Source organism: Cucumis sativus, chromosome 7, assembly GCF_000004075.3.
Source record: "Cucumis sativus cultivar 9930 chromosome 7, Cucumber_9930_V3, whole genome shotgun sequence".
Classification (NCBI taxonomy): domain Eukaryota; kingdom Viridiplantae; phylum Streptophyta; class Magnoliopsida; order Cucurbitales; family Cucurbitaceae; genus Cucumis; species Cucumis sativus.
In genome coordinates, this window is record NC_026661.2 from 14,155,141 (window position 1) to 14,166,847 (window position 11,707).

The 11,707-nt window shown below is 34.4% G+C and overlaps 2 protein-coding genes across 3 annotated transcripts; one reads left to right on the forward strand and one right to left on the reverse strand.

Moving 5' to 3' along the window:
- Positions 1-3,915: 3,915 nt before the first annotated feature.
- Positions 3,916-8,097, forward strand: LOC101210837 (receptor-like protein kinase 2). Its single transcript, XM_004139694.3, has 2 exons — positions 3,916-7,072; positions 7,464-8,097. The coding sequence occupies exons 1-2, from the start codon at positions 4,240-4,242 to the stop codon at positions 7,919-7,921; spliced, it is 3,291 nt and encodes a 1,096-aa protein (XP_004139742.2). The 5' UTR covers positions 3,916-4,239; the 3' UTR covers positions 7,922-8,097.
- Positions 8,098-8,896: 799 nt separating this feature from the next.
- LOC101213663 lies at positions 8,897-11,460 on the reverse strand. 2 transcript variants are annotated; one of them, XM_011660824.2, is made up of 9 exons: positions 11,165-11,460; positions 10,996-11,042; positions 10,820-10,900; positions 10,624-10,677; positions 10,476-10,544; positions 9,709-9,771; positions 9,545-9,627; positions 9,377-9,442; positions 8,897-9,261 (listed from the first exon to the last, which is right to left on the reverse strand). In XM_011660824.2, the coding sequence occupies exons 3-9, from the start codon at positions 10,895-10,897 to the stop codon at positions 9,231-9,233; spliced, it is 444 nt and encodes a 147-aa protein (XP_011659126.1). In that variant the 5' UTR covers positions 10,898-10,900; positions 10,996-11,042; positions 11,165-11,460; the 3' UTR covers positions 8,897-9,230. The 2 variants fall into 2 exon arrangements, with proteins under 2 accessions (XP_011659126.1, XP_011659125.1); XM_011660823.2 differs by having other exon boundaries at positions 10,996-11,061; positions 11,165-11,457.
- Positions 11,461-11,707: the final 247 nt, after the last annotated feature.

Genomic DNA, 11,707 nt, shown 5'->3' on the forward strand with positions numbered 1-11,707 from the left:
TTTCTCATTTGTCTCCATACCCGTGTTGATTTTCTTGTGTTATCCTATATTTTGCTGATTAGGCGTTCAACGCGTTGATCTCGGTGAACCTCACATAGAATGACTAAGTGGTTAAACCTTCACTTCATTGAATATAGTCCTTGGAGCGGGGTGTAACACCTATAGAATACTTGAAGTTTTGATCTGAAATTTTGAGAGAAGCTAGCTAAGAGGTTAAGGAACACATTTTTAGAAGGAAGTTTTTCTATTTTATGAATAGATTATAAGATATAAACTTTAGAACTGAAAACCTCTGATTTTTTTATTAAATAATATGGCAGCTTCGAGGGAGTGTACGCAATTGAGTGCATTAGCAAGACGTTTTAGATTAGCGAGGAATTCTTATTGGCAGAGGTTAGCACGCTTGTAGTAGGCAGCATTGCAAGGACAAGGCAGATTGAAGCAGCAAATGCATGATAGGCAAGGATACACGCACACTGTAAGGTTAGTTTAGGCTTGGCTGGGCGTTTTGGGTGTTGTCATTAGGTGTGGAGTGCAAGGGCATGGGAAAGCAACATGGGTAGGCTGCCTAGGAGGTTAGTGACATGCCGTTAGGCCAATGTAATGGCTTGTGCGTGCGCACCCCATGCCACCAGCTAGCCATGTGCTTGGGCAGTAGTGTCAATGACACAAAGAGCCAATTTTGGCATTTTGGAGATTTTTATGTTAAGATTGATATTTATAAGGTCAAGATTTAATTAACTCATCTATTTCAAGTCAAGAAGATATAAAGCAAGACTACAAGACTTAAGGGATTTAGCTTAAACCCATGAGTGATATAAAAATTTAAGTTTCTATTAAAGCATGAATTTCATGTAAAGGGTTCTATGCAAGCTAGCTATAAGTATTAAGCATGATTTTTAACAAATGTGTTTCTTTTACAGTAAGTTCTTAAGCATGAGAATTAGTTTATGAGAACAAGTCTGAGAATTTATAAAATACCTTAAGCAAACATTAAGATTTTGCAGAGTATAAAGGGAAAGCATGTTTTATTATTAAAAGTGTTTTGGTAAGCATGGTTTTACTTCCAATCATGAATTCATTAGTTTTCTAAGAATTCGTACAAGATAAACAAAATCAAGAATTACTAAATCAAGTATGAGATTTTTTATGCTAAGCAGAATATTAAGCAAATTGAGTTTGTAAGCCAATTTATTTTTATATAAGTATTAAATTTTTTTTTACATTACTCTATATCTTGATTACTCTATACCTTGGGTACCTAAAGATAAGTTTAAGTCATTCAAGAAAAGTTATATTTTGAAGTAACTTTAAGCCTTTCGAGATAGCTATCATGTGCACATAGAGAGATTGTCACTGTTGTGATGGAAACAATTCCACTTCAATGAGGATCGTTGTTGTACCGATTACTCTGCAATAACATGCCTAGTTTTAGAGAAGTTGTACCACAACGCTAAAGATAGCCACTAATGTCATGGTTTTTCACTCAATGAGATTACAATTAAGATGTTGGCAATATTGCACAAGCCCCTACTACAATGTGGCCAGATGTGTATTAGAGTAATAAGGTGATTTGATATAACTATTGTATTTATGTTTAAATATAATGCTAGCTTGGTTTAAGAAAACTGGAAAATAAAGTTTATACCGCTACTAGTTTTCAAGATTTATGTTAACGCAAGCGATTTTCCTATTTTAAAGATAGTAATTCACCGTGTCTTTTAACATATTCTTTTAAAATGTGTTCATTTCCTAGATAATAATCATGGTCTTAGAGTTGAGTCTATCACTGCTAGTCAGCCAATTTATCTAGCAAGTCAAAGTTTGTCAAGGTTCTCAGTGGACTTGTGTGTACGGATTGTCAGGAGTAGAGTACAGTATGTAAGAATTTATTACAGTTGAGCTATATTAAACAATTTTTTATTACATTTGTTTTTAAAGTAATATATATATATATAAGTTTTCTACTATGTTAAGTCAAAGTAATTTTATAAATTCGGGAGATTATCTTCCAAGCAGTTAGTTAAGTTAAAGATGGTTAGTAGATGATGTAAGAGAGTTGGTATGTGATGGCTTTACACCTCTTTCTTAAAGATGTTTACAAATATGTATAGGTGATAGAAATCTATTATTAATACTATTATTGACAAAAACTGATACAGATCTATTAGTAATAAAGGTTGATAAAAGTCTATCTATATGTCTACCATTGTTATTTACTTTTGCTATTTTTGTAAATAGATTGACATTTTATTTCGGTCGGTGAAAATTTCTCAAAAGAAAAAAAAAAAGTAAAGAGAAAATAATAATTGTCATTGGGTAGGTAGGGATATATTGAAATTGAAGCGTGACAAAGGCATGAGACAAATTAAAGTATACATTCATGGTTTAGCCAAAAATAAATAAAAAGTAAGTTATTAAATTGTACCTTTCTATGGATATGATAAACTAATAGAAAGATGAATAATGATGATCATTCAATTAACTATATCATGAATATAAGTTTTGAAGGGTTTAAGCAGTCACTCAAATGATAATTTGTTGATGGAAATATGATTTAACATGTTTGGAGATCATCACATCATAATTCGTATCTACATTAATTGTGTTATAGTATGTAAACATATACTTCTTATTCTTTTTTTTTTTCATTCTTATTAATAAGATGAATTATATGCTCCGATTGTGTTTCAATATTAGCCAACTTGTTACCAAATCCAAAGCAATTTAACTTGTATTTAATTTATTTTATTTTTCTAAAATGTTAGAATAAAATAGAGTATATATTCTTATTTTATATTTATTTATTTATTGTGGATGTGGATATGACTTTTCTGCTATATATTCATATATTCTTTTTTAAATTGTTAGAATAAAATTGAGTAAATTATTATTTTTAGAAAAATATAAATTGGGGATGACTTTCTTGTTATATATTCATATATTCATAATAATTTGTTATACTTTGATATTGGAAATTTAATATAATTTTTAGAATGTTAAAAAGTGTTATAGATGCGGGTTGATTTTTTGTAAGGGCGAACATCTCATCACAAAAGATCAAACTCATCCATAAGAAAAGGTCTTTTGAGTGTTCTATCAATCAATTTTAAATTTTTCAAAGAGACGTGAATCAATTGAGATCATATTCGAATAAGAGATCTTGATACTAAACGTAAAAGTATGACAATGAAATACTTTAAAAAATTAAAAGTTGTTATATGTATATACCAATAAGGTGGCACATTTTCAATTACAGATTCACTCTAACTGGAGTGAAAAATGTCATACTCAATGTCTATGTTACAACCTCACGAGTTAGAGGAGAACTTAAAGATTGGAGGAATGACACTAAGTTAATAATTTAGGAACTTATTAAATAGAATACTATAATTTCTCTAATTGTATGTGTGTGTGTGGTTGTGTATATTTGGAAGGAGTTTTCTAATTATATTTAATCAGTTATCTATTTTATAAAATACAAACATAAATTATTGCAATTAATGGATGAATGATATGTGTTGTACTTGTAAATTAGTTCTATATGGTATGTATCCAAATTTGAGGCAGGTACTTTATACTTAAAACTATCACTTTCTAAATCTTTCTAAAATGAAAAAAAGAAGAAAAAAACATCACTTTCTTAATATTTTAAAAAATATACTTGATAAATTAGAGGATAAAAATAGTATTGAATTAAATATATACTTCTGCCATTCTATTATTGTGTCTGGTTTATATATGTATTTCAACTTTGGTTTAAGTTTAAAAGAAATAATGTATTCAAATATATAATAAAAGAACTGGTGGGTTGAATTTAAAATTTGATTAAAAGACGAAGGAACCAAAATGAAATTGGAAGGTAGATGAGTATTGTAGTTTGTAGTGAAGGTGTTTTGTTCTGCATCACTTTCTAGTTCTACCCACACTCACATACCCATCAATCAGTAAAATCAAAACAAAGCTTCAAAGGAATCAAAATATATATGGTAAAAATTAAATTTAAATAAATAAAACCCATAATTTCATCTCTCTCCCCACACTTGTTTGTATCTGCCAATGTGCATGTTACCAATGGCAAATCAATGTTTTTTCTGTCAACTTTTTCTTCAAGATGAACAAAATGGTTGCCATGAAGATTGAGATTTCATTCATTTATGTTTCTGTTTAAGAAGAAAGCGAGGGAATTTTTTTGTGCCTTGTTCCATCTTCCAAATTAGTTTATGTAACAATGTCATCATGGTGATACCAATTTCAGTTTCTGTTTCTGTTTCTGTTTCTGTTTCTGTTTCAATCATTGTGTTCTCCTTGTTGTTACCATCAATTTCTGGTCTCAACCAACAGGGTATCTCTCTGCTTTCATGGCTTTCAACTTTCAATTCATCTTCTTCTGCTACTTTTTTCTCATCTTGGGATTTAACCCATCAGAATCCATGCAGTTGGGATTATGTTCAGTGTTCTGGCGATAGGTTTGTTACCGAAATTGAAATTTCTTCCATTAATCTTCAAACTACCTTTCCCTTGCAGCTTCTTAGCTTCAACTCACTCACTAAACTTGTTTTGTCCAATGCCAATCTCACTGGGGAGATTCCACCAGCAATTGGTAATTTATCATCTTTGATCGTCTTGGATTTGAGTTTCAATGCTTTGACTGGTAAGATTCCGGCGAAGATTGGGGAGATGTCGAAGTTGGAGTTCTTGTCCTTGAATTCCAACTCGTTCAGTGGCGAAATTCCGCCGGAGATTGGGAACTGTTCGATGTTGAAACGGCTCGAACTGTATGATAACTTACTGTTTGGGAAGATTCCCGCCGAATTCGGTAGGTTGGAGGCGTTGGAGATTTTTCGTGCAGGTGGAAATCAAGGCATTCATGGCGAAATTCCGGATGAAATTTCCAAGTGTGAAGAACTCACGTTCCTAGGGCTTGCAGATACTGGCATTTCGGGCCGGATTCCGAGGAGCTTTGGAGGGCTTAAGAATCTGAAAACGCTTTCTGTTTATACTGCGAATCTCAACGGAGAAATCCCGCCGGAAATCGGGAACTGTTCTTTGTTGGAGAATTTATTTTTGTATCAGAATCAACTTTCCGGGAGAATACCGGAGGAGTTGGGGAATATGATGAATATCAGAAGAGTGTTGTTATGGCAGAATAATTTAAGTGGAGAGATTCCAGAATCTCTTGGGAATGGAACAGGGCTTGTAGTTATTGATTTCTCTTTGAATGCTTTGACCGGTGAAGTTCCTGTTTCTTTAGCCAAATTAACTGCTCTTGAGGAGCTGCTTCTGTCTGAGAATGAGATTTCCGGTCACATTCCTTCGTTTTTCGGGAACTTTTCGTTTCTTAAGCAACTTGAATTGGACAACAACAGATTTTCCGGCCAAATTCCGTCGTCCATTGGCCTATTGAAGAAGCTCTCTCTGTTCTTCGCCTGGCAGAATCAACTCACTGGAAACCTACCGGCGGAACTTTCCGGTTGTGAGAAACTCGAAGCACTCGATCTTTCTCATAATTCTCTCACTGGACCGATTCCGGAATCTCTGTTTAATCTCAAGAATTTAAGCCAATTCTTGTTGATATCCAATCGATTTTCAGGTGAAATTCCTCGGAATTTAGGGAATTGCACTGGTCTAACTCGTTTGCGACTCGGATCGAATAACTTCACCGGGAGAATTCCGTCGGAGATTGGGCTTCTTCGTGGTTTGAGTTTTCTAGAGTTGTCGGAAAATCGATTTCAGTCGGAAATTCCGTCGGAGATTGGTAACTGTACTGAGTTGGAAATGGTTGATTTGCATGGAAATGAACTCCATGGAAATATACCTTCGTCCTTCTCTTTTCTTCTAGGACTCAATGTGTTGGACCTCTCCATGAACAGATTAACTGGCGCCATTCCTGAAAATTTAGGCAAGCTTTCATCTCTAAACAAATTGATTCTGAAGGGAAATTTCATTACTGGTTCAATTCCTTCTTCATTAGGTCTTTGTAAAGATTTGCAGTTGTTGGATCTAAGTAGTAATAGAATCTCATATTCAATCCCTTCTGAGATTGGTCACATTCAAGAACTAGACATTCTTTTGAATTTGAGTTCAAATTCTTTGACTGGTCATATCCCTCAAAGCTTTTCAAATCTCTCCAAACTTGCTAATTTGGATATCTCTCATAACATGCTCATTGGAAATCTGGGAATGTTGGGAAATCTTGACAATCTTGTCTCTCTTGATGTCTCATTCAACAACTTCTCAGGTGTTCTTCCTGATACCAAGTTCTTCCAAGGCCTTCCTGCCTCTGCATTTGCTGGAAATCAAAATCTATGTATTGAAAGAAACAGTTGCCACTCCGATCGCAACGATCATGGCAGGAAGACATCTAGAAATCTCATCATTTTCGTGTTTCTTAGTATCATTGCAGCTGCATCCTTTGTACTAATTGTGTTGAGTTTGTTTATAAAAGTACGCGGAACAGGGTTCATCAAGAGCAGCCATGAAGACGACTTGGATTGGGAATTCACTCCATTTCAGAAGTTTAGCTTCTCTGTGAATGATATTATTACAAGATTATCGGACTCAAACATCGTTGGAAAGGGTTGTTCGGGCATAGTTTATCGTGTGGAAACTCCAGCAAAACAAGTCATTGCAGTGAAGAAGCTATGGCCTTTAAAGAACGGTGAAGTTCCTGAAAGAGATTTGTTTTCAGCTGAAGTTCAGATTCTTGGATCCATAAGACATAGAAATATCGTTAGGCTTCTTGGTTGCTGTAACAATGGCAAAACTAGACTGCTTTTATTTGATTACATAAGTAATGGAAGTTTGGCTGGACTGCTCCATGATAAGAGGCCATTCTTGGATTGGGATGCAAGGTATAAGATTATATTGGGAGCTGCCCATGGTTTGGCTTATCTACACCATGATTGCATACCTCCCATCCTTCATCGTGATATTAAAGCAAACAACATATTAGTAGGATCACAATTCGAAGCTGTTCTTGCTGATTTTGGCCTGGCAAAGCTTGTTGATTCTTCAGGCTGTTCGAGACCTTCCAATGCAGTTGCTGGATCTTACGGCTATATTGCTCCAGGTAAGTTCCAAAAGCTTGAAACTATTTTCTTCCATATAGCAGTAAAATTTAATTCAAATCTGGAAACAATGTCATGGAATAAACATTACCCGATCAAGTACTTGAAAACATTTATTTTTGAGCATTTGTACAGATTTACCTTAATTACCCTAATAATAATTAGCTAGATAAACATGTTATTCAATTGTTTTAATTGAGGCATTAGCACAAACAATTAACAGTGATAAATACTTATCATCATAAAGAGTAATAGCAAAAAAACTAAACAAATGCATAGTATATTAACTATACTATCAACCTCGAGGTCAGAAATTTGATTCCTCCTCTTCGGAAAAGAAAAAATGAAGAAAAAAACAAGATACAACTCATTTCATATACAACTTCAATGCAGAATATGGGTACAGCTTGAGGATAACAGAGAAAAGTGATGTGTACAGTTATGGTGTTGTGCTTCTAGAGGTCTTAACAGGGAAGCCTCCAACAGATAATACAATCCCAGAAGGTGTCCACATTGTCACATGGGTTAACAAAGAACTACGAGATAGAAAGAACGAATTTACAGCAATTCTTGATCCACAATTACTCCAACGGTCAGGAACCCAAATCCAACAGATGCTTCAAGTACTCGGCGTGGCTCTCCTTTGCGTCAATACTTCACCAGAGGATCGACCGACAATGAAAGATGTTACAGCAATGCTCAAGGAGATCAAGCATGAAAGTGAAGAGTATGAGAAGCCTAATTCGTTGGAAAGAGGAGCTATCACAAATCCAAAAGCTGCAGTTCATTGTTCCAGTTTTTCTAGATCATCTGAGCCTCTAATTAGAGCTGTACCTTCTGCAGTACCATAGATTCAAAAGAAAAAAGGAAAAAAAGAAAGAAAAGAAAAAAGGTGGAGAACAGTTCAGCTCACTGATTATTTCCTTTTCAATTATGACATTTGTTTGTATAGATTTGAAGTATTTAGCAGTAATAATGGCAAGGCTGAATCTGTACTTCTGCTTGAAATGTCTCTCCTTCATATCGAGTACTTCCTGCTTGTTACATTCTGATGCAGGTCCCAATGCGTATTTCCCATTGCATGTATAAGCTAAAGGGAATGAAACATATTGTTATTTTACCAAGAAAACTTCATAAAGCATAAGTTTGGTGGCAGCTGGTGTAACCTATATAAGGGAGGGGGACCAAGAAAAGAAGTTTTTGCCTTCATAACCAACTGAGTTGTCTGTGGGCAGCTCAACCAACAAATAGACATCATAGAAAGACAAGCTTTTGGCATTTAGACAAATAAAGATCAAGCTGTAAAGAAGCCATTTTGGACCACCATCCTTTTAGTAGTTTCCATCTCAACAATAATATGTGCAAAAGAAAAGGAGAAAGCTCATGCGCCATGATCTTGAAAGAATACATTAACTTGTAGCCATGTGACGCCGAAATAATGCTGGCCCACCGACTGTTTACCCGTACCTATCAAACGCAACAGCTATAGGAAGGCAAAAAAGATCTTTACTACTACTACTGAATGTTTGAACCTCGACAGGATATAAGTTTCTGAATAAAGTTGTATATTTAACAAGAAAATGTGACAAAGTCATACCAAAAAGTGTGGAGGAGACAAACATTTAAACGGATTATATGTTTCCACAGATCACTGGCTTTTCATATTTCTCACCTCAAATTTTCTGTCTTCTCAGTTAAAAGCAAATGCAAGTAACATTCTAAATTGGAAGTTTCGTTCTAATTGTAATTTCAATAAACCAACATCCACTACAAAATACAGCTCTCTGCCTCTCTGCATTATCGTTTGATCCTCTGCTACAAGGAAATGAAAGCAACTAGACTAAAAAAATTTATTTCTTAAATATTGCATAAAAGATGTGGACATTACACTCAGTTAAATTATAAATACACATGGCTGAGAAAGAACAAAACCATAGCTTTTTTTTTCTCTTTAGTTTATGTAGCCCTGACAATCTAAAAGGAAACATCTCTGTAAACGAGAAAAGAAAAGAAAAGAAAACATCACAGGGGTAGGATGGATCAACTGATTCAAATGATGAAATTGGCTTGGCTTTAACAAACTGTGTGCTGCATCAAATGCCTTTGCTCAGAGATTTAACCTTCAGGCTGCAGAAAATGAGAGGAGTGATCATAGCTCATCTAAGGATGCCATTTTATGCTACATCCAACACTGAAAAGAAAATTTTAAGTAAAAATTAGGTTAAAGCTTAACATTACATGTAATTTAATAATTAATGATAGCAAGAAACAAATGCAGAAAGTTGATGAAATATCAGAAAGGAGACCTGGGTTTCTGCACTGAAGACACTGGTTGGCCACTGAGGACACAGTCTAATGCCAAACTTAAATCCCTAATAGAATTATCAAACAATATGGTTATTAACTTCAAAGTTCAAACAACTGCAGTGTGAATCTATAGTTCAAATACTGAAAATTATACTCATCACACTGACCTCCCAGTGATAGGCTTGTTATTGCTCGGCCGAGAATCATCAAATTGACCATGATAAACCAGCTCAAATGGCCTACGCCCATCCTGTTACATACTTAAACACTGCACTTAAAGTATACTAGTTACATTTACATTAAAAATGAACAAAGCAACTTATTAGATCACCTTTTTGAACAGGAAAAACTCTGGTGTACAAACTGCACTAAAATCCCTTGCAACCTCCTGTGACTGTAATTATACATCCTGTTAATATCAGTGCTTCAAACGAGAATACGGAAGGAATTCCTTGATACAAAGGTTGTAAAATTAAAGTGAATAAACAATAAGAGGACATTTAGATCAAGGGGTGGAGTTGTGAAGTATAGGGAGTTATGAACTTCCAAACTTCACGGTAGGAGTTAATAAGGCATGAAATTGATTTATTTTATTTGTGGGGCCCATGAGCCCCATGGGCCAAACAAAGAGACCCTAACACCCCCTCAAGATTTAAATATAGAATACTACAAGTTACACTAGTGTTCAACTGCTTCTCAACGTAAACACATATACAATAGAATGCCTTTGGCCCCTCATAATTCTCTCAACAATGTAATTTTATTGCTATTCTTGAAGAAACCAAAATATAATCTATAAACTCTAGCCACAATATTTAGAACAATTATCAAATGGTTTTGCATGGTGGATACAAAATGCAGGCCTACAGTCTATTGGATTGTAGATTCTGTTAGAATGTGCATGCAGTATCCATAAGCACGTGCTTTTGTATCTAAAAATCCAACGTCATTACTTGAAAGGAAAAGGCAAGATCGAGTGATGCTAAAACTACACAATCACAGGACATTTTGTATCTAAAAATCATGCCCAGAATCAAATTATTTTGGGGAAGTAATGACTAAATAAGAATGATAGCATCAAGTTCTAAAGAATCATACTTCATCGTATAGATATGGAAATGGGTAACTGAATGCTTTTGCATCTTCTGCCATGAACTCTGGTCCATCCTGTCACAGAGATTCCATAGTCTGACAATTAACCAATTCATCAACAAAACTACCAATTCCAATACGAAGTTAACCGAACCTGTGGATGTGTAGTTACAGAATTTGAAGATATGGCTACAACAGCCAGTCCTTTCTGTAAGACCAGAGTATGGCATTTATGAATGAAAATGGTATAAGTTATTGTATGAACTTCAAAGTTCCTGCTGTAACAACACACAGAACTCAGAAGCAAGTAATGAGAAAATCAAAGAAAACAAGGACTATATCCTTTATACCTTCATATAGAAATTTGAAAGTTTCACAATATCTTTTTTCAAGTGTATAACAAATGGGCAATGATTGCAGATAAACATAACCTGCAAACAAATGAAGAGATACTTAAACAAACACACTACTCTAAAACACTAAAACAGACCACAAAATAATCATAAAAAACGCAAACGAAGTTTACCAGTAAAGCAGGATAGGGTTCAAAATCTTCTAATTTCCATACTTTGCCTGTAAGAGGTTCAGGAAGCTAAACCAATTGTCCCACAAAAAAAAAAAAAACAAAAAAAAAAGTCACTACTGAAAATGGGGTTCGAATTCAACTGTTTAGCTACAGAATTGGCATTAAGTACCTCAAAATTTGGAGCTCTGAAGCCTAATGAGAGCCCTTTGGATTCGATTCGAGCGCATCGAAGAATGAGGCTTCTCCTTCTTGGAAGAACAAAGGGTTGAAACCTCATTTTGCAGAAGCGTGGCGATGGGGTGATTTGAATCTTTGAGGTTGATTGTCGAAACGGGTTGGGAAGAAATGGTACGGTGATTAACGAAAAACTTGAAGAAGAAGCTGTAGTGGCCATTGTCGATAAGGTTCGAACAGGGCACTACGTGGCCGTTGCCTCCAAACCCATAACGTACTCAAATAATCTATTCAAAGTTTTTTCTTATTAATTTTCTTTTATTTTCGCTTCTTTTTTAGTTTTATTTTATTTTATTTACCATTTTTAAAAATATTTCAAGTTTTTTTTTCTTTTTATCATCTTTTTCTTTCTTTCATCATTTTTTAATATTTTTTCAAACTGTTACTTGGTTTAAGATTGTGGTAAATAAAATTTTTTGGGATATTGATTTGTTAAATGTAAACCCCTACAAAATCTTGAAAAAAGTTACATCTACAT